This window comes from Balearica regulorum, chromosome 3 (assembly GCF_011004875.1).
Source record: "Balearica regulorum gibbericeps isolate bBalReg1 chromosome 3, bBalReg1.pri, whole genome shotgun sequence".
Taxonomy (NCBI): domain Eukaryota; kingdom Metazoa; phylum Chordata; class Aves; order Gruiformes; family Gruidae; genus Balearica; species Balearica regulorum.
Window position 1 is genome coordinate 75,479,746 of NC_046186.1, and position 21,749 is coordinate 75,501,494.

At 38.0% G+C, this 21,749-nt stretch overlaps 1 protein-coding gene across 2 annotated transcripts in view; it reads right to left on the reverse strand.

Annotated features, from left to right (window-relative positions):
• The window catches only part of PRKN (parkin RBR E3 ubiquitin protein ligase), a 767,705-nt gene that overhangs the window by 101,868 nt on the left and 644,088 nt on the right, over nt 1-21,749 (reverse strand). For both annotated transcript variants that reach the window (XM_075748535.1, XM_075748536.1), the window contains exon 9: nt 13,253-13,402. In XM_075748535.1, coding sequence (XP_075604650.1) covers nt 13,253-13,402 — 150 coding nt within the window. The remainder of the gene's footprint in view (nt 1-13,252; nt 13,403-21,749) is intronic.

The window sequence follows — 21,749 nt, forward strand, 5'->3', positions numbered from 1 at the left end:
CATGGCTTATAATAAAAACAATTCAAAAACACTAATGTGTTTCCCTGAACAGTGAAAGCTTGTGATGCATATTATGAAAACACCACTGGTGAGAACCACAGCAGCATATAAAAGCTATTATTGTATTGTACATTTATTGCTAAGTTTATTTCCTCTTTGATTTATTTAACTCACCAATTACCAGTTGTTTTCACTCCTCTACTAGGAGGAGATGGTGAGTTACTAGCTCAGAGCAATGCTACTGCTTGGCAGTCACATTTTTTTCCATCTCCAAATCTGAAACACTTTCCTGAATAACTCTAGGTAATTACTTCATGCCCAGAAAAAGCTTCCCGTCAGTGTAAAGAATTTTAAAATATGATAACTGTAAATAGTTGAAAACACAAAATTTGGTAGGTTATAATCAATATATAGCCCCATAAAAATTCTGCAATGTCCAGGATCTCATGCAAAATATCATGGTCATGTGGCTGGACTGTTCTTTGTACATCCAACACTTGTACATTTAAAGCTTTCACCCATTCACACTGTACACGCGTAGTCCCCACGCTGCTCCCTTCACACCCGTGCACTGCAATTTCTAGCCACAGTTCATGCTACAAGCATCTTCATTTATACACAGATTTGGCAGGCAGTTTCCCATAATTCTGAGTACACACAGCCATGGCACATAAAATCTAATCTACACTTTTTCTCCTTTCTGCCAGGCCCACCCATCAAAGGATTTAATAAATTATAAGTTTTCCTATAGATATACATTTTCAGACTCTGCTAGAGATCTCTGGAGAAACCTGCACTTTACTGGCTGTTATTCTCCATCTCCACCTGCTCACTAGGGACCACACAAGCAACCAGAGGTGCGGTACTGCCTCACGCAAAGTCACTCACGGCTCTCAGCAGAGGAGGTGAGTTCATGTTCCTGTTGTCTGCTTCCAGGCTTTTCCCACAAAATGCAGGAGCAGTTTCTCACTCTTCAAGTCAAGAGAGGGAGCGAAGATATTGGTGCCCTCATTTTCCTATTTACTCCTCCTCCATCTCCAGTGTGGATCCTGTGGATCTTAAGTTTTGATCTTCTGGAATTTATGAAGATTTCAGTTTTCTGATTTAGGTCAAATAGCACTGAAAGACTATGCCAACAACTGGCCTATTCAACTCATTATTATTTTTTTTTCAGAATGACTCTGCTCAATAAGATTTTGACATAAGTATCATTACCATAAAGACTAGGAAATTTCAGAAGCACATTTAAGAGACATACAAGCAGTTCCCTAAACAAATTAAGGAAATAAAATTTACATTCATTTTAGTTTGAAGGGAAAAGTAAGTAGAAAACAAAGTTTTGTCAAGCTTTCTTTATATATGATAAAGTTTTTGAACATGCCCCACGCCTATTTTTTATTTGCAGATTATATTTAATATTAAGCACTGGCTTTAGATTGGTGGCCTAAAAGTAATTTTTTTTTAATATAACCATTTCAAGTGTCCATAAGAGACTTACCATTGTCATTACTTGGTATTACATATGTGAGGATTTTCATGGGCATAAAAGAGAAAATGACAGAGATAAGTTCAAAACATACTATTACAATTTGATATTTTGTAATGGAAACAATGCCCAGCTTAACCAGCCTATTTTACTGCTCAGTCTGAATAAGGTGAGCCATCAGTACCTTTAAACCTTACTCTTTGTCTCTTCACTTATGTCTTTTAAGTGTCAGCGGAATAGATTTTCTATCACGGTAGTGATTGTCACCCAATTTAACGTTGAGAGCTTATGGAAAAAAAAATATAAATCATAAAAAATTATTTAATTTTTGAGAAATATAGGGATAAAATGGAGTTAACTGAGATTTAGTTATCCATCCATGATTTTCTGCCCTTAGTCAAGGCCTCCATTCACAGATATATTATATTATCCTTATCAGAATTTTCCCTTTTCTTCTCCCTCATGATGATTGTATGAGCACATACTGCATTCTGGTTTTCTGTTATTTCCCACTGAATTAGAATTTGTCCTTGTTCTCCAAATCTATGTCCTTGCTTTTCATTAAGAATATTACTTGTTTACTGTGTGAGGGCTGTCTTTTATATAATTTGGTCATTATATTTTAATTTTATTTTATTTTCATATTTAGCCCTTGATTTTGCAACGTTGTCCTTAGTCCCTCTGTTACAGGTTAGTGACCTTAATATCATTGTTAAGGTTGAGATGCAACTTCTATTCCAGACTCACTTTCACAAGATTATAACTTTTCCCAGATATTCTTTTTCAGGCTGAGGGTTTTGTTACGCTTATGCTTTGTTAGAAGTGGATTTTTGTTTGAAGCTTCATAAGCATCATCTATTTGTTTTGAGTTATCCAACATGAAAAGATAGCAGTTTTGCAGCAATCAAGACAGTTTTCAGATGCTTTTTTTGGACTCTGATAATTGAAAATCAGCTTTGTTTCAGCACTTCAAAATCAGCTTTGATTGTGGAATAGTGGCTTTGCTATCTCTTTGAAATGGTTTTGAAATAAAGTTCTGCATGTGACATCATTATTAAATAACTTATTGAAGTAGTAGTGATGAGGAAAGTTAATCTCAGAATAACTCTGTTCTAAGTGTTATTTTCAAAAAGCCGTTTATTTTCTGTAAGACAATTACATTTAGTTATATTTAAATCATTTTAATGCCATTTTCCTCCCACTCTTCAAGGTGCATAGCCCAACCAGATACATTACGGAGTGCCCAGTCAATCTGGGTTCTATATAGTATATGGAAATAATGCAACATGTGCAATGAAAAATAAACATTGTACCAGTCAAAAGATAAGCAATCGTTTTGCTTCATTCCATAGTGTCTGAAAGAGATTTTGCTTAAAGGTCCAGTAAGAAATACTATATAGTTATAAGCCCAAGAGAGGCACTTGGAAGCTGTAGTCAACGTATTTGTGTTCACAGAAAAAAAAGTGTTCTTCAGGGAAGTGTTAATGCATACTACCCCTAGCTTTTCAATGGCCCCTCCCTATGGCATGCTTGTATTCTGCAGTTGGTGCCATTCCTTTTGTCATCTCACAGAGTTTCACAATCTCAGTAACTAACCACTTTATGCCCTCCACATGGAAAGTGCTGCTGTAGCCTTGAAAGAACGAACCAAGAGCCTGGCTGACTAACAGAGATTTTACATACTTCAGAGAGTCAAGATAAAGCTCAGAAAAAAAATTTTTGGGCATTTCTTTGATCAGCTAATGGAGAAATATTTATAATTGGGATGTTCTTTTTAGTTAAAAAAAAAGTGTCATTTCTTGTAAGTTCCAAACTGACACAAACTGCTGCTTTCCATATTTGTACTTACACAGAATAGACTTAAACCCCAAATCTCCATTGCATTTTTTTATGCTGACATCCAATAATGTGAAGACTAAAAGTGCCACAAAAGCTGTAGAAAGCAATGCTTTTTTTGGGAACTGCTCTCTTTATAAGCCTTGTGATTTACTTTTGAGTTGGGCTACAGGCCAGAATTATACTAGACACATAATGAGGACATTTTTTCTTTAACGTTCAAAACTTTGAAATTCTTCCCTGGCTGAGCTACAAATGCCACTCAATAGATTCATTCTAATCTAAGATCTTATTGTTCTGGTCCTATCTTTTTACTCCATCATTTCTCATTGATTAAGCAGCTCTTGCATTTTACAATAATGCAATAATACAATCCAAAGTGCCTCAGGAGGCCTTCATAAGAAACTTCATATGAAAGGCAATAAATAAGCTTACTTTGATTCATCTTTATTTTCCTTTTCATTTACAAGTGATTTCCTGCATTCAGCCTGTGTTTCTCTTTCCTGTTCAAATACAGAAAGTTTTTAGAAGATTGCTCAAATAAGCCTCTTACACAATTAGAATCCTGCCCTCGGTGGCTGCCATTCTCAAGCAGCACATCCTCTGCTGATTGCATTATTGTTTCCTCTCCAGTGACTCAGTGATAGATCTGTTTATTCATACCAAATCTTCCATTAACCCCTAGTTCTGCTAATTTGCAAATTTATTTGTATTCGTCTTACCAATTATAAAACTGCAGTCAGTATATAAACTGTATAAGCAGGAAAGCTCAGGCACCTCTTGTGGTCTGGGACAGACTGTTATCACTAGGATTTTTTAATCCATTAGTTGAAAGAAGTACAGGTTGGTTTAAAATGGCTACACTTTTCCATCATGTGCAAAGTGTCTCTCTCTATATCACAAAAGGGAGAATAATCTTACCCTGTATGTAAGTGGAATATAAAGTCAGAAGACAGACCTCAGTTTCCCATACATGCAGAATTAACTGGAAATTCCTATAAACAGTTTATTTCTCCTTCTCTCCTATTGTTGTACTCCACGCCTTTCCTGATGGGCCACATGATAAAACATTGTCCCCTGACTGTCAGACATATTTCTAGGCATTTTGTTGAAGAAGAGAGGAGTAGTGAGAAAAAAGTAATTCCAAGTTCTCTCCAGTCATAAACTTCCATTATATTTAAGGCCTGACAGAATTATGAGTTCATCTAATATAATCTCCTGAGCATCATAAACCATTAAATATCACCCAGATACTGCTACATGGAGCCCAATTATTTTAATTAGACAAGAACACTTCAGTCGTCAAGAGACTAAACTGTAGTGTGCCACAGGCATAGACCAAAATAGACAAAGATGTCATCAAAGCCTGAGGCTCTTGCAATAACAAGGAATTTCTAGGTGAGAAATGCCCCTAAAATTCCTGGAGATGGTATATAGCTCATCCATCAACTTTGGCACAGAATGTCAAGTCCCTGCCAATGACACCTGAGGGAAAATTATGACTTCTCCTTCAAATTTGGTGATCAGTTTAATCCTGACCTGAGCATCAGGGTATGATTTACTCAATGAGTACCTGAGAAAAGGAATCACAGTCAACCAGAGAAGGTACTTTTTTTGGAGCTGTTTTTCCAAGTCTATAGGCTAAAATCAATTTACATTAAGCTGTGGATATTTTAAATTGTGCGCATTTCTGCATTTCATCTACTGTAAAATGTTGTTCTTCACTTTCCACAGGTGAAGAAATTTGAAGCCCAGATAGCTTCAGGCTGGAATCCGAATATTGAACACGTGACAAAGTGTTTGGTATCTCTAATATGAAAATCCCTAGCACCCTTCCAGAGGACTCTTTGATCTAGCAGTTTACAAGGACTAAGATTTAGCTGATGAATCCTAAAATCAACTACCAATGTGATTTTAAAACTGACTCCTATTTTATCTCAGCCCTCAAATTAAAATGGGTCTCACATGCTTGCAATTTTAGCTCATTCCTATTTCAAACAAACTGGTAAAATTTGGACCATTTATCTTCTGCAAAACATTGGTTTAAAAATCCCAGTCTGAGCTGGTTTACACTCATAGAGGTTAGTTTTACCCTTTCTAGTTCCTAGGTCCATGTCTTCAGTTTTGACTTATCTTTACAAAAAAGAACTTGATTTTATCCTAGTTTTTTCTAACACAATATCCCTGACTCAAATACAGTGTTATTCTGTTATCTGTGTTCTTACACTAGATTACAGAGACCAGCAGCCTCCATCCCTTTATCAGGTAACTACCTCTTTTCTCTACCTCCTTGCTCCTTCTTTCTCAGACCATATATGACAGATTTTAAATGGTGAACTACTAGGTAAGCTGCAGAATAATAAATCAAACCAAAACACTGAAGACACTGCACATGTGCAGGCACAACGGCCACTTTCTAGATGCCTGCATGATGCAGAAATCAGGGAAAAGGTATACCCTACATAAATTAAGGGATACAGAATTTGATCCCATAATATGGGACATTCCATAATATTCTGGACATCTATCAGACAAAACTAATGAAGTTTCAATTCTAGCTCACTTAGAGCTGAAGAGACTCACGTGTTGTTTTCTAACATTATTTGACCAGCTAGTTCTCCATGATTTGGGAAAAAGCAGTTATTCTTCTACCTATTGAACCAAGTGCAAGTAATTGATTTGTTCTCCTTATAAAAAACATTTGTTTTGCTCTTGCTAGTCCTATGAACTAATGTGATCCATGTTATTAATAATGGAAACATTCTCTAGATTGCTTTATCCACTCACTGCTGACAGTTGAATTTTGTATCAGTCACCGGATCAATGAATTGCAGCACTGCAAGACATGGGCAATGGAATTAATGCACCTTGAGAGCAAAACATAGCTTGTGTGTTGGTTTTGCGTGGCAAGGTTTTGGTAGCGGGGGGGCTACAGGGGTGGCTTCTGTGAGAAGCTGCTAGAAGCTTCCCCTGTGTCTGACAGAGCCAATGCCAGCCAGCTCCAAGACGGACCTGCCGCTGGCCAAGGCCAAGCCAATCAGCACCTCTGTGATAACATATTTAAGAAAGAGAAAAAACAGTTAGAGAGAGCTTTTTGCAGCCAGAGAGAGGAGTGAGAAGATGTAAGAAACTCTGCAGACACCAAGGTCAGTAAAGAAGGAGGGGCAGGAGTTGCTCCAGGCGCCAGAGCAAGATTCCCCTGCAGCCCATGGTGAAGACTGTGGTGAAGACCATGGTGAGGCAGGCTGTCCCCCTGCAGCCCATGGAGGGAGGATGAGGGGGTGTAGCGATTCCACCTGCAGCCCGTGGAGGACCCCACGCCGGAGCAGGTGGAGGCACTTGAAGGAGGCTGTGACCCCGTGGGAAGCTCGCGCTGGAGCAAGCTCCTGGCAGGACCTGTGGCCCCGTGGAGAGAGGAGCCCACGCTGGAGCAGGTTTGCTGGCAGGACTTGTGACCCCGTGGGGGATCCACGCTGGAGCAGTTTGCTCCTGAAGGTCTGCACCCCGTGGAGGAGACTCACGTTGGAGAAGGCCGTGAAGGACTGTCTCCTGTGAGAGGGACCCCACGCTGGAGCAGGGGAACGATGAGAGGAGTCCTCCCCCTGAGGATGAGGAAGCGGCAGAAACACCGTGTGATGAACTGACCGTAACCCCCACTCCCCGTCCCCCTGTGCCGCTGAGGGGGACAGAGGTTTGAAGCCGGGAGTGAAGTTGAGCCCGGGAAGATGGGAGGGGTGGGGGGAGGTGTTTTAAGATTTGGTTTTATTTCTCATTCCTCTACTCTGTTTTGCTTAGTAATAAATAAGATGAATTCCCTCTCTAAGTTCGGTCTGTTTTGCTCGTGATGATAATTAGAGAATGATCTCTCCCTGTTCTTATCTCGACCCGTAAGTTTTTTTTTCGTTGTACTTTTTCTCCCCTGTCTAATGAAAGAGGGGAGTGATAGAGCGGCTCTGGTGGGCACCTGGCCCTCAGCCAGGGTCAGCCCACCACAGCTTGTTAATTGTACAGTGCTATTGTGGGGTAAATGTTTTATTAAAACATCAACATTCTACCACATCTTTAAAAGCCCCATGTTTTTACAGTTAATTTTAAACCACATAAAACATTACTAGAAAAAACCTACAAATCCAAAAAGAATTTTGGTCAGCCTAAGAAAGCCTGTCATATTTTAGCATGAAACAACTTGCTTAGCTACTGAAGCATAATGTGTCAACAAGACGGAATTCCACTTTCTAAAGGCTAGAGTGCCCACTCAATAGAAGAAAGCAATACATGATTACTGCTTAGAGCTTGTGGCACAATGCTAGCAACTCAGCATTTAGCAATAATAGAAAATGTCTGTCTCATTTTCATTCCCCTTGAAAAAACTCCCTATACAATATTATGAAACACTCCTGCTGGTTTCTTAATCTCAGCAATATCTTCAGCTATTACCTTATCCATGGTAATACCTTTCTGCTGAATTTGCTTATAAGCAAAAATTCAATGACATATGCAACAAGGACAGATACCTGAAATGTAATAACAAAGAGTAACAGGTATGAGATAGTAGCTATCTCTTATTTCCATTTTAGTGTTTTGCACATGACATAAAGGTCTCAAGATCTTGTCTTTTCTGAATATTTTCTCTCTTTTTCAAAACCTCAGAGCCTCTTATTTCTGCTCCTGCTTCAACTTTCATTCCCATCTTAAAACTGAGGAAAAAATTCAGATCATTGTGCACAAAGCCCTCCACCTATGACCTTTTATTCATCTTGTTATAAAATTAAAAAGATTTTTTTCACTGCAAATATCTTCAAAGATTGTCTTGAATTACCACTACTCATCTTGACTATCTTTATATCTTGCAGTATTTTAAAAGTTGCCTATTTTCTTGTTACATACATTCAAGTTTTTCCTGGTACTGCTAATGAAGAAGTAAAGTATGTCTGGAACCGAACACTTATACCTACATCTCTGTTTGAAAATAAAGTATTTTAGGTTAGTCAGACTTTCAAACATTTTGATCAGGCAATATATATTGAAAAATGTGCCAAAACTAGATGCAAGAGGGATAGAAATTGCACAAAGAAAGTACATGCTGATCATGACAATACATTGCATTAGACCTGAATTTTGCAACAAAAGACTTAGAACTGCCAGATGTGGAAACTGCTTTTCACTTCTAGACTGGGGTACTCTTGCAAACTATTCTGCACTTTCATAACCATGAAATAGTTCTGAACCAGTGAGCTAGTTCAGGTCCCAGAGGGAGTATAAGTGCACTCACATAGCACTCTAACTGAGATATAACCCCCTAAAATAAACAACCCCACTCCAGAAGTTCAGAAGGACACACCCCACTAAAAAAATCATCATTTGAATTATCAAAATTAAGTGAATAGGAACTTGCTGCTTGCAATTTTTATAATTCATATTCATCTGCTCAAAACAAAGTATTTTTCCCAATTATTCAGGGTTCATCTACATGCATATTATTGTGCTTAACAAGGACATCACTGCAGACGAAACGTATGCTAGGAAATGCACGAACAGGAGAATATGAACCACAAAAAAGAGCTTTGCAAACAACAGGAATGTGTATTGAACTTCTCATGCAACTATTTTAGAGTGTACTCTATTCTATTAAGCTTTTTGAAAAGGCAGACAATTGTTAATTCTACAAATATGCTGCAATTGCTTTTGACATGTGCTTCCTTAGCCATGGAAGAAGAATGCAAGAAGAAATCAATGGGAAAAAATTGCTGGGAAGAGTGAAATTGCCTTAGGGATTTTGTTATATGTAATACAATGGCCTAGGAATTATATTTATAGGGAAGACACGGTACTTATATCTATTGATTTTTCAGGGACCTCTTGCAGTCTGTGGTCTTAAAATTTCACCTGTCCTAGAAGCGAACACATCTTTTGTGAAATCGTGATGTTCTTCAATGGCATTACGCTTACAGAACAGTAAATATGGTGTAAAAGAGGTGAAGTAACCCAAAATTTTGTGCTCCCTTTGCCACACTATAAAACTTCCTTTATCTTTGCACACTTAATACACTAAGGTTGAGTACTCACTTGCTAACTGGAGTTTCACATTAGGGGATCCGAATGAAGGGCCACAAAAACATCAGTTATGACAGCTTGTTCCTAAGACCATTTAAATTGCCACCTAAACCTCAGGATAGTTTGGAGTGGTGTCAGGACCTCCATCAACCTGGCTATAGCTTCAAGAGTCAGGTCTCCTAGCAAGGGATTATCAAACCACAGTGGATCTCTGGAAATACACTCTTCTTCTTGCTTATACAGACTATGCTAGGAATGAGTAAACTCAAGGGCAAAAGACCAACAGAGACTCCATCTCCACTATCCCCGATCTCCCATCTCACCCCATTCCAAGGGATAAGTCAACTGCTATTGCATGCTGCATAATGTTTATAGAGTTGTGGAGCAATTGCTGGGATGCAATCACGCATCCGTCAGCTATCATCCCACTGAAAGACACTGACACTGGACATTTTGCAAGACAGATGAGCTGTATGCATAGAAACCACGGCATAGTTTTCAATAAACAAGTAGTATAGTCCCTTTTGAAGCTTCATGCTAACCTGCTTTTAACTCCAAACTTTAATATGTAGGAAATAATATGCCAGTATAATATAAAACAAGACAAAAATGTTTTATTCATAGAGCCTTTGTATGCCTTGATTACCACAGCTTTTCCTGTACCCAGGCCAGCTGGTACAATATGTACTGTCTTCTATGTTTTGTTGCTGTTTTCTCGTATTAAATATGTCAAAATTTTATATCTGAGCACTAAAAGTTAGTAACATAGGTCTGATGCATAGTAATGAAGGTAGAACAACAGTGTATAATGGTAATATCTTGATAAATCAATTACTATGTTTATGGCTAATGATAAAAAGATATGAAAGATTAGGCAAGAGTGAGGTCAGTCAGCGGTACCATAATATGGCTTTGGGTGAGGACTATTCATAATCATTAAAAAGATATTTGCATGCTACTTTTCAAGTCAAAATAAATCTCTCTTATTGTTCTATTTCTTTGCCTGAAAGCCTGAATAGATAGCAGGGTCTGACAGCAGAGGGTACATATGGGGATGCTTAAATTTAAACCTCTCTCCTCACCTTTTTGGTACAGTTCTGTCTAGATATTTAACAGGCTGTTTCTGGGCCCCACATATTGCTGATTCTTAATTTCCTGAGACAAAGCAAAATCCACCATCTTTAACTTTCCCAAAGGCCTTTTAGCAAATTAAGAGCACTCTCCTGGAGACTCACATTTAGCTTTGGCACCAATAGCAATGACTTTGAAAAAAGAGATTCTAGTTCCTCATTTCACATACCACAGAAAGAAACTGAGGAAGGGAAAATGTCTGTATCCTAGTCTGGCTCAGTTACCTGTTCATTTTTCAATGCTCTTTCAGATTGGGTTGGAGTCCTTACATGTTTGGGACCGCCTCACACAGTTTTCTCTCTGAATAGTGGAATATTTATTTCACCTCAATACCTTAGCCAGGTTATTCTCTATTTGGTTTCTTCTGCCTCTCCTTTTCTAAAATGGCTTCTGCAAATGTTTTTCATTTACTGTCTTGACTTTCTCTTGAAAAGCTATCCCTCCTCCCTCCCTTCATCCATCTCATCAGTTAATCAAAATCCTCAACTACTTGACAGTTGTTAGCTACCTTTATGCTGCAATTCAGACCTGAACAATCAGTTTGTTCTGTGCAGTAGACAACTATTTCTCTATAAGAGCTTTTGGGTGAATAACAGATCATTGATGTTAGATGTAACTTCTGCTCTTAGAAATATGTTACCAGCTCTGAACTTTATCCAAAGACAGAGGTTCGAATACCCCAAAAGAGACTCTACATGTCTAAAGTATAGCTTAAAGGATGACACAGATATTCATAGGTAATCTCCAGATTCATGTTGCCTTCCTTATTTCTTTGCTTACCAGCTTTAACAAGGAACATGTCTCTAACCTAAGCTGTACAGGTAAGCATTGCACAGCATCTCTTGCTACCTTTATCTGGATGGACAAAAGGGACATTCATCTTGGGCCTTTCTTTGAGCTTGTAAATCATTGTGTACACTTGTGAAGGAATCCAGAGCTCTGAAGTCGATGTGCCTGGATTCTATAAAGAAGAGTGGAAGGCCTTCACACTAAAACAGGGCAGGTTTTGTCTGAGGAAAAAACCCACCATAGTTTAACATTCCGAATAGAAAACAGTCAAGTGACTACAGAAACAGGGCATAAATAAATAGCTTTCCTAACTGCCTTGGTCTTCTTGCAAGCATTCACCAATGGACCTTTACCACAGGAAATCTTCCTCAACAAATCTTCCTTAAGATTACCATTTGGCAGGGTGCAAAGAAAGGTTGAAAGACATGTATTTTCACTCTGTTCCATTATAGATTCTGAGGAAGGGCCTTAATGTTACCAAAATTTGGCTTATAGACCAGCCTCTTGCTTCTCATTTCAGCCTCAGTGAATTGTACTCCCTAATGTTCAAGACATCACATAAACCAAAACAAAGGCTGAGGTTGAACTCAAGGCTTCGGATCTGGTCACTAGCAAGCGCAGCACAGACTCCATAGAAGGAAACAGAGCAGTTTGCTAAACCAGGCAATACATCAATCCTTTATGCTATGTACACTTTATTTACAGGACATTTACAGATTCAGAGTGATGATGAATGAAGCTGCAAAACACAGTTTAATTTTCATCAGTTCAAAGCAGAGAGCACAGTAAAAATTATTTGTGATTTTATCTTTTTTAACCAATCCCTAATAGTTAATCCAGAGGCATTTCTCATTGTTTACTCAGTCTTGTTTCTTATTACTTTCTCACCTTCTACTTTACTTTATAGTCCTATGTCACCTCAGTGAGTCTGGGGAGTACTCTGTTTTACATGCACCACTGCATGGACAGATAGGAAGTTTTACCAAGGTCGACAGATGCTAACCTACTCATAGAAGACAAGTTATTGCAACTTCCTAGTTCCACAAACTATGATTCTTCCATGGTATCAGTTTGGGCAGCACCAAAACTGCAATAAAAAGTGCATTTTCCACAAGAAAGACAACAGCAAGAGTATGATAATATTTTATAAATATAGATATTTTCTCTTCTCTCATAGCCTGCATGGAATTCAGTAATAATACCAACCATGGAAAGAGTCACATAGTACAAACATCAGTTAGTCACTCTGACCTAACATTTAATAGGTTCTTTTATATATAGATTTCTCTCTACATATTTCTATTTCCCCCCAAGCTTGATTATTGTAAGGCACCTGTTTTTTCTACTGCTAAAAAAATCACTGATCCATATGATCTGACCTCTTAGCAAAAACATTTTCCAGTGTCATCTGGTTTTGTTTTCCCGAAATCCACCATTGATTGTGCATTCCCCCTGCTTAAATGCAATTTTTATGAGAAAACAAAACTATTTCTGTATTTCTTTTCATCATGTATGACATGTAAAAACAATGTCAGTGCAGTATCACAGACTGGTCATGCTCTTTCCTTTTTCTATGACATATAAAGAAAGTTGGTGTTAATATAATAATGAATGGTTTGCTCAAGATCCTGTTCATTTCTGCTGAGTGCTAGGAGAAAAGTCAAAGCATACTTGGATTGTCATCTGCACAGTTCAATATCTTACTGTAACTACTCAGTAACTTAAATCAAATAAAGCAAAGAATTCTGGAATGGACATACTCTGCACGATGAAACCATCATTCCTAAGCCATGGTGTTCTATTTAAATTGTATATTGAGCCACAGAATTCCACTCTGGTATGAAGGGCAATTCAGAGTCACTCGCAGAAATGGAAAAAAACATTTTTACCATTATTCTAACATTGCACAATATCAATTGTTTCCCACACTGCTAGTAGGAAAATGTATGTTCTTACCCCACAGCCTATTCCATTGCCTGGTTCACATACAATTTTCCTCATTCCTGGTTCAGGAAGCAAACCCGCTCCACAGCCGGGAGTTGGACACAGCACTCCTCCCATCTGCAGCACGCACTCCTCGGCCCCGTAGCGCTGGTAGCGGTTGTACTACAATACAACAGACTGGTGTTAAACTTCAAACAGCAGACAAATCACCCCCCGTCTCCCAAACTTTGAGCTTGAATCTATCCCACATAATCAAGTTAGCTGTCCTAATGTCTCACATGCTAAGTCCAAGTTATTTGTCAAATGTCTGGAACTTTGCAGTGTTGCTAAATGGGGTATCACTCTGCTCCAACTCACATCATATGCCTCATTTTCTGACTCACAGCTATGATTTTCACCACCAGAAAATTGTGTGGGATATTAAAATCAAGAAAATCGCAGACTGTTTCTGTAAGTAACCTCAGGAACTCTTAGATTGTGATAAAAAAATTATTGTAAACATCATAAATATACTCCAACAACAGATACTGATAAATGCTGTATACAGATTGAAAAGAAACCCACAAAAACCCCCAGGAATCCATAGTGAGAAGTACGGTATAATGTTTTAGAGCTAAAGGGTGGTAAAAATTGCCCAGCCAACTTTATTTGCAAAATATAGTTCACAAAACTGATTGGCAAAATAATTCTATGATATACATTTATTTCAATGTTAGGTGTAAGTTTTTTCTAGGGTATCCCAGGAAATTTTCTTAGTTTTTGCAGTTTTCATCTAGTTCCATCCCAATAGCCTAAAAGGCTATGGAAATGCCTCCCTTTTAATGATAGAGACACTGACACACAGCAATATTAAATAACTTGCTCACTGTATCCTCACTGACAAGATCGCCTACTCTAAAATGACTGATGCCATTGCAATAACTTTCTGTGGTCTAACTTACCCTGCTTTCAGCCTGAGATAAGCCGAGCAAGTACAAATCATGCTGCGTACATGTAAATCACGTCCACTCTACGGTTCTGCATTGGTGCGGTTCCACACTAGTGGCTATATAACCATTGTAAACCAGGCTTCAGATTCACCTATAAATCTGGTCTACTGTAGAGTGAAATAAATGAAAGCATTTGGTCCTAACAGCCCCAAAGAAAACAGGAAAATCCAAAAGGCCAAAGAGGAAGGGAGTAGTATGAATTTTCTCCACGAGCAAAATGACTTTATGGTGTACTAAAGGAACAAAACAGAGCTTTAAGTTACAGTACTCACAACAGTATTTAGTGCTTCATAAACTTTTATCCCATAACTGCTCATGAAAATCCTGTTCCCTTTTTGGGGGGGCATAAGAAATAAAAAACTCTCTCACCAATCTGCACTTCTCTCTAAAGAAATCCCACACTGAACACTGAATAATAGGACCAAAACCTCATACACAAAGGATAGAAAGCAGAATTTTAAATTACAAAGACAGGGGTGCCACTGCATATTTTGTGGGTACATTTAAGAAGATTCATCTGTAAATGTTGCAATAACATGTCTTGTTACACCATTTTTTTAAAAATAGTATGAGACTTCTTAAAAAACTGTAACATATAGACAGGACAATGGGCGCAAACTGGAACACAGGAAGTTCCACCTGAACATGAGGAAAAACTTCTTCACTGTGAGGGTGACCAAGCACTGGGACAGGCTGCCCAGAGAGGTTGTGGTGTCTCCTTCTCCAGCCATATTCAAAACCCGCCAGGGCACGATCCTGTGCAACCTGCTCTGGGTGATCCTGCTTTAGCAGGTGATGATCTCCAGATGATCTCCAGACCTTCCAACCTCTACCACTCTGTGATTCTGTGATTATTATGCTTGAACCTAGAGCAATGGCATAAATATTTAATGTTGGACTCTTATTAATTTTCAAATCCTTGTGATCCTTGCACTAAATACATGCTGAGTGCTCTGAGTTGTTTTGCTGGCCTTGAAGAGCGATATGGGTAACCACAACTGCAAAGCTCCCTGCTGACCTAACTTTTCTTCAGGGCAGAGACTGGACCTGAAGGTGAGGATGGTGATTGTCTTACCCCATTAAAAGGGAACATTTTGCTGGATGCAGGATTGTTAGCAGCCTCTCATTATGGAGGCAGATGCCAGTGATACTGTAGCTGAGATTGTCAGCATTTCCATCATAAATTTGCAGCTGAAAAAATGGATATACTTTCCAGTCATTAACTTAGCATAAAAGGGCATGGACAGAATCCCCCCGTCTGCTCTTATTTTTTTGTTGATACACAAAAATGGAAGATAGGTAAAATGGGAATCAATCTGTCTTGTTAGAGAAAGTTACAGAAAGGAAATGTCCGCCTACCTATTGGCAAGGTGGACATAGCCTTCATATTCTGTCCAACAAATATGACATTTTATACTGGTTCAGCATCAGACTCATGCCAAACCAGTACAGCACTCTCATCAGTGACTTTCACACTATAAAGCAAAAAAAAAGAGATCAATTTGAAGACAGAAAAGTTCCTACTAAATGCGTTTGCACATGTTGACATCTAGTTACCAGCCTGTTTTCTACCTTCAAAGTCCAGATACATTTATAAGATGTCATTTTCCAATTTCTTTTTCCTTGTGCCTGTACAGTAGCTCACTTAAACCCCAGCAACCAACTAAAACATGTAGTAGTAGAACATATATATGTTTGCTGCCGTAACACAGTCATGCATAACATATGCGGATTTATATTCTTTATTCAGTGGCCTGAAACAAAATGACTCACTTTACATTAAGGGTGCATTTATAAAAGGCTTGTAAAGGAACAAAACACTTATTCATGAATTAACTATTTGTATATATTGACAGATTATATCTGTTAGAGGCATTTTCTCCTATATATCACAGCCATACCTATCACACAGGACTGATGCAATCAAAATGCTTAAAGCAAGTCAATTTTCAAAAGCCCTTAAATGTCTTTGGACCCCATGATGTATTTTTGATCACGTCTGGATGAGATATTTAAGGATATTCCAGCAGTCAACCACCACTGGTTTACTTTGTCTCTTATTCTTAACTGGAGATTTAAAGTAGGATTCACCTCATTTACTTCGGATTTCCTCAGTGATACCTATAGTTGCACTGGTTGCTTAGATTCCTTTTATAATTAACGGTAGAGACAGGATGCAATTCATCCTTTCTTTTTTAGATTTGTACATCAGCATGAGAAGAACTGAGCCCTGGAGTGCCCTGTTCTTTTAACAATCAAGAGACATCAAACAATTTGCTAGATATTGAAACCTGAAATTAGGTGTCTCCCACAATAGCTCCTTCAGCTCCAATAATTCTGATCCTAAGTCACCTGGGCTAAGCTATTTTTGAAACCAAAGTTTAGGTACCTAAATATCTTAGATTGTGAACCACCTCACACAATTTTAGTTCTTCAAAAATTAAACATCTAACCAAAACAAGTCATATAGGCTCCAAATATACTGAATGAGAAGCAAGATCCAAAGAAGGGAATTTATCCTGACTTACGTGAGATGTCTAAAATAGGTACGATGAATCACCCTGTGGAAGTCCTATAGTTGAAGCAGAGAAAACTAACTTAAGCTAGATATCTAACACATAAAGAGCTGTCATTAAAAGATGAATCTAACTCTTCTGTACATTCAAAATATTTCACAATATCTATTACTCATTTATTATCAATGTGCCTCCTATTTATAGACGCACTCATCACGTGTAAAATGATTCCGCATGCTACAAGGAGGAAAAATATCTCCTATTATGTTTAGGAAAAACCTCTTACAAAGTTTAATATATGGGGAACTTGACTGAACTGGCATTCATGGCACCTGATTTCAATTCCTGGCAGCAGCACAGCCTTCCTGTGGTTTTCACGTAAGTCACTTAATCTATGCTTCTCATCAGTTCCCCATTTGTAAAGAGGGAGAATGATACTTGCTGATTTCACTGTAGTGTTAAGAGGCAAAATGCATTAATAGTCATGAGGAGATCAAATACTATGGTAATGAGGGGCATAAAATTACAAAGAAAACACCAGCCGTCTACTGCTGCTAGAAATCGGCTTTTGAGCAAAGAATGTCAGGCGTTTATATGCTACTGTAATAAGGTCCTCAGAAATACAGGTAGGTAAATAGTTGCCAGATTCACCATAGAACCATATATTTCAATGTTGATTTGAAAAAAAAAAAAAAAAAGACTTTTAAAATATTATTTACTCCAAATCACCAGTGCTAAGACCGCTAAAGGTATATGATCAAGGTAGATATAAAACATTCTCATTTTTCTCTGAAAACTGCATCCTGCTGTGATGTTGTGAACTTTCCGCTTTGTGAATTGTCCCCACCAACCCAAATATCTACTTTTCATTGAATAAAATTTTGAGTGGAAAAAATTCCCAGTTCTACTTATGGTATTTCGACGATATAATGAAGTTCTTTCGTGCAATCTTTGCTTGTAAAGACTTGTCAGGGCCTTTAGAAATGATTGTTTATAAATGATTATAAATTATAGTATGACATAGACATGGAGGCTGGATAATTGTAACCATTTATTCCCTGCTCCCCACTTTCTAGATTGGGATGATTTCCCTGGAGTCTTAGAATGGTACTGGGTTTTCAGCCAGTGGAAATTCAATCATTTGATGTTGTAAATCAAGGGTAACAGAAATGAAATCATTGGGCTGACACAGGAATAAACCAGGTTTAACTATGGATTGCAGTCTTTTCAGTTACATTGAGATTCAGATAGTAAGACAAAACTGAAATGCACCTAGATGCACAAAACATTTGCAAACTATACTTTGTGAACACAGTGATTCCTTGCCATTTTATTTCATTTGCAAGTTATGCTTGCAAATATCATAGGATCATAGAATGGTTTGGGTTGGAAGGGACCTTAAAATATCATCTATTCACCCCCCCCCCCCCCCCCCCCCCCCGCCACAGCACATATGACTTGTGCTATTTCAATTTTACTTTTATACTTTGGACACACTTTTCTTTATTTTCCTTTTTTTTCCTCACACCTAAAAGCATCTACTCAGTAGTAGCCTCACAGGGAACTTTGGACAAAAGTTTAACAGTAGATGGAAAGCCAAAATTTCTAATCTCTAAAGGTAATACAATTACTTGTTTCTTTTAACTGCATGTAATGGTCTCAGAGGAAAGAAAATCTACTTTCTGGAGTCAGATTGCTTTTACTGCTCCTATAAATCAAATAACCATCTGTGTGTTTCAAAATTAGATTGTGGAGGCTATTAGTCCATAATGTAGACTAAGCACTTTATTTATATGTATTATACACTTACAAAAAACCACAAGAATTAGTTCCATAATGTAATTAGGCAGCTTAAAGTACACACCCCTTAGTACTCATTGGACTTGTAAAAATGCTTACAAAAGTGTCATCTAAAATATAGATTAAATAGACATGGACTGACATGGGTGTCCATGGAGCAGCCTTACTTTATTTTTCCTGAGTTACTGGGCTCCTCTGATGGCCAATGGTAGGATAGGAAGAGCAAATTCAGAGCATCACCTCCTTCTTGTTCCCACAGGAACACAAAGGAGTCCAGAAAAAGAACCACCTTCTAGAGGGCTGGAATTTGCCTGACTTTGAGCGTCATGGAAAATTGGGTAAGGTAGTCTCAAAAAAATATTTAGATAAGAAACCCCTGACTAGACCAACGCAACACAATTCGTGGATGAAATTAAACTGGAGTAGAGAAGGGAAAGAAAGGAAAAACTGCAGTTTGCAGAATGATATAAAAGAAAGCATGAAGTGAGGAGTATTAAAATAGAAAATAAAGAACACTGAGAAGAGAGGACATGAGCAGGTTGTATTGGAAATCAAACTGAATATATGAGAGGCAATATGATACAATGAAGAAAGTGGACTAAGAACAGTGTATGGCTTGGCACTGTATTTCCAAACTATTGGAAGTCTGTCGTTTTCCAGTGGCTATTTGTGGGATCAGTCTGAATAGACCAAATGCTGGAGATAAACATTCAGTTCCTTTTGAAACTTGTGGGGCTTGAATCCACGTTCCTTTCTCCCCTACAAGTAACAACCACCAAGGCTGTAACCGATGCAAGGAAATCTTTTCAGTTGATGCTGTTGCAAATTGTGCAACTGAGATTCACTGATGTAGATACTGGCTCCCAGGAATTCCACTTCTCAGGTCACAAGAATGAATACATGCATATTCCATGAAAGTAGACTGAAGTCATCCAAGGGATGGAAAAAGTCCCATCTTCTACATCCACCTGAGACCCTGAGCGCTGGGGTTCAAACCTTCTCTCTGAATTTAATATAAGCTGGATGAAAGAGAATTCCTCTATTTTAAGAAGCACTCAAGTTTTTCACTGATAGTTTTTACAGACAAGTAAACAAATGGAAATTTGGATCCTACACAAAATGACTTTATTTTTGGTTATGACTGGAAAAGAATATCCTTTAAATTCATTTTGATCACAAGTACTTTCTCCTTTCTTTCTCTTCATTTTTTATTTCAGCTGTTGAACCAAAAATAAATTACTTTTACTTGTCTAGTGCACAGACAACAAGTTTAAGAGTAAGAAAGTAGAGATGCCCTACCTGTGACAAGAACTTAAAGAGAATAAAGTTCTGATAATCCAAGAGAAACAAAGCTGAGGAACTCACATGGATTCCAATTACCTCTGAAGTCAGGGAAGAAGGTGGTTAGGAGACATTCAAAGCAGGTAATAGCATAGGAAGAAATGAGAGGCACATCATTGGTCATAAGAAATTGCAAGACAATAAAGTTTGTTGTGTAGTTCCAGCTATAAAAAAAAAAAAAAAGGTGATGTAAAGAGGATTAGGAGTTAAATGCAGTAAAGTGAGTGATGGGATGGTGATGACAAACCCAAAAGGTGAGCCAAATGAGATGGACAGAAATCAGACAGAAAAGTGAGAGATGTGTGTAGGTATCACTCATATTGAGTAGTAGCTGAAGCCAGGGGAATGGGTGGGAAAGCACAGAGCTGTAAGGAAGTAAACTCGTAAAGATACAGATTTGAGAATACTAACAAAATAGTTTTGGTTTAGTAATTACGAACTGGAGAAATTATTCAGTGATTTTTTTTTTTAACTGCATGTGAATTATCGAGATGAAACTTACAATTTTTCCAAGTGTAGTTATCAAAAACTCTTGACCCACAAATACTTGAGAAGCACTTTGTTGATCATATTTGACTTTTTCCTGCACTAAACTCAGCTGATTAATTAGAATTGTCACATGACATTACTTTTGCCCAAAATACATATCAATTAGTTTAAGACTGACACTTTACATTCATATTCTATAGCATATACTTAAAAAAAATTTCCTTTAGCAAGTATTGGAAGCAAAAAACAAATCAAAAGAACTTTTCCCTTGCCACACTCATGTATTGTATACAAATTCCTTTGAAGCCTCAATTAATGTTAAGTGATTTCTGTCCACACTGCATTCTTTTCAAACTAGATTTCCATATCTCCAAGTTACAGTTCATAGCAAAAACTAGCACAAGCTCACAACACCTTTGAACAGCATGGGGATGTGCATCTGCAGATTTTCAAAGCAGGGTATTCCTTTGCATAAGTTTTTCCCAACTAGCAAGGAAATGTGGGAGAAAAAAAAAAAAAAAAAAAAGGTGCCCCAAATCAGGCTTGCTCAGATTCCAGGGATATAAACACCCACAACATTTCTAAAGAAAAAGTAAGCAGTGCTATGGGTTTCAGTAGCAGCCGATAGGAGAGATCTGTTAAAATTGATCATTCCCCTGTCAAAATATCAAGAAACTGGCCGATACATTCTGCAAAGTTGTCAGAGCAGATGATATAGCAGAGAAGAGCAGCTATACATTACTTAGCAGCTTCTTTTCCTGCCACTAGCATGTCATCTGCTTCATCTGTGCTGTGACCTGTTGGGGGCACTCAGGTATAGCAGCAGATTGCTTGCTCTTTATTTGTTTTCCCTTCCAGCCTTCAGATGTAGCTGCTATTTTATTCATGAATCACAATATTCCATTTAAACAATTAAACAAGATTTTTTTTTATCACTTTGGGGAGAAGAGGCAAATTTCTCAGAGTGTCATTAGGGAGACTCCATAACAGTTCCCTGCAAGTCATCGTGCTATGTTGGTATATTATAGTGTTTAGATCTAAATTAACGTGTTCTCTCTGCTGTCTCTGGTACTGACTTGTTGAATTACCCGCCTTCCACTTTACTTGGACAGAGCCCAAGTGTGTAGTGCATCTTTAACATATTTTTGTAAGCAGCTTGTACTATCACCACTAGTAGAACTATTTGCATTTACTTGCAGAGACAGCCAGCCTGACAGGGCAAATGGCTACTGCAGGAGACTAACTTCCTTATATTGTGCTATTTTTCAATAGCTGCGCAGTTAAAACTTCCATCCCAATGGTGAGTGTATCATCTCAGGTACCTATGAAGTGAAGCGGTTAGGCAGCAGGTTGGACTGCATCCATTATGCTAGG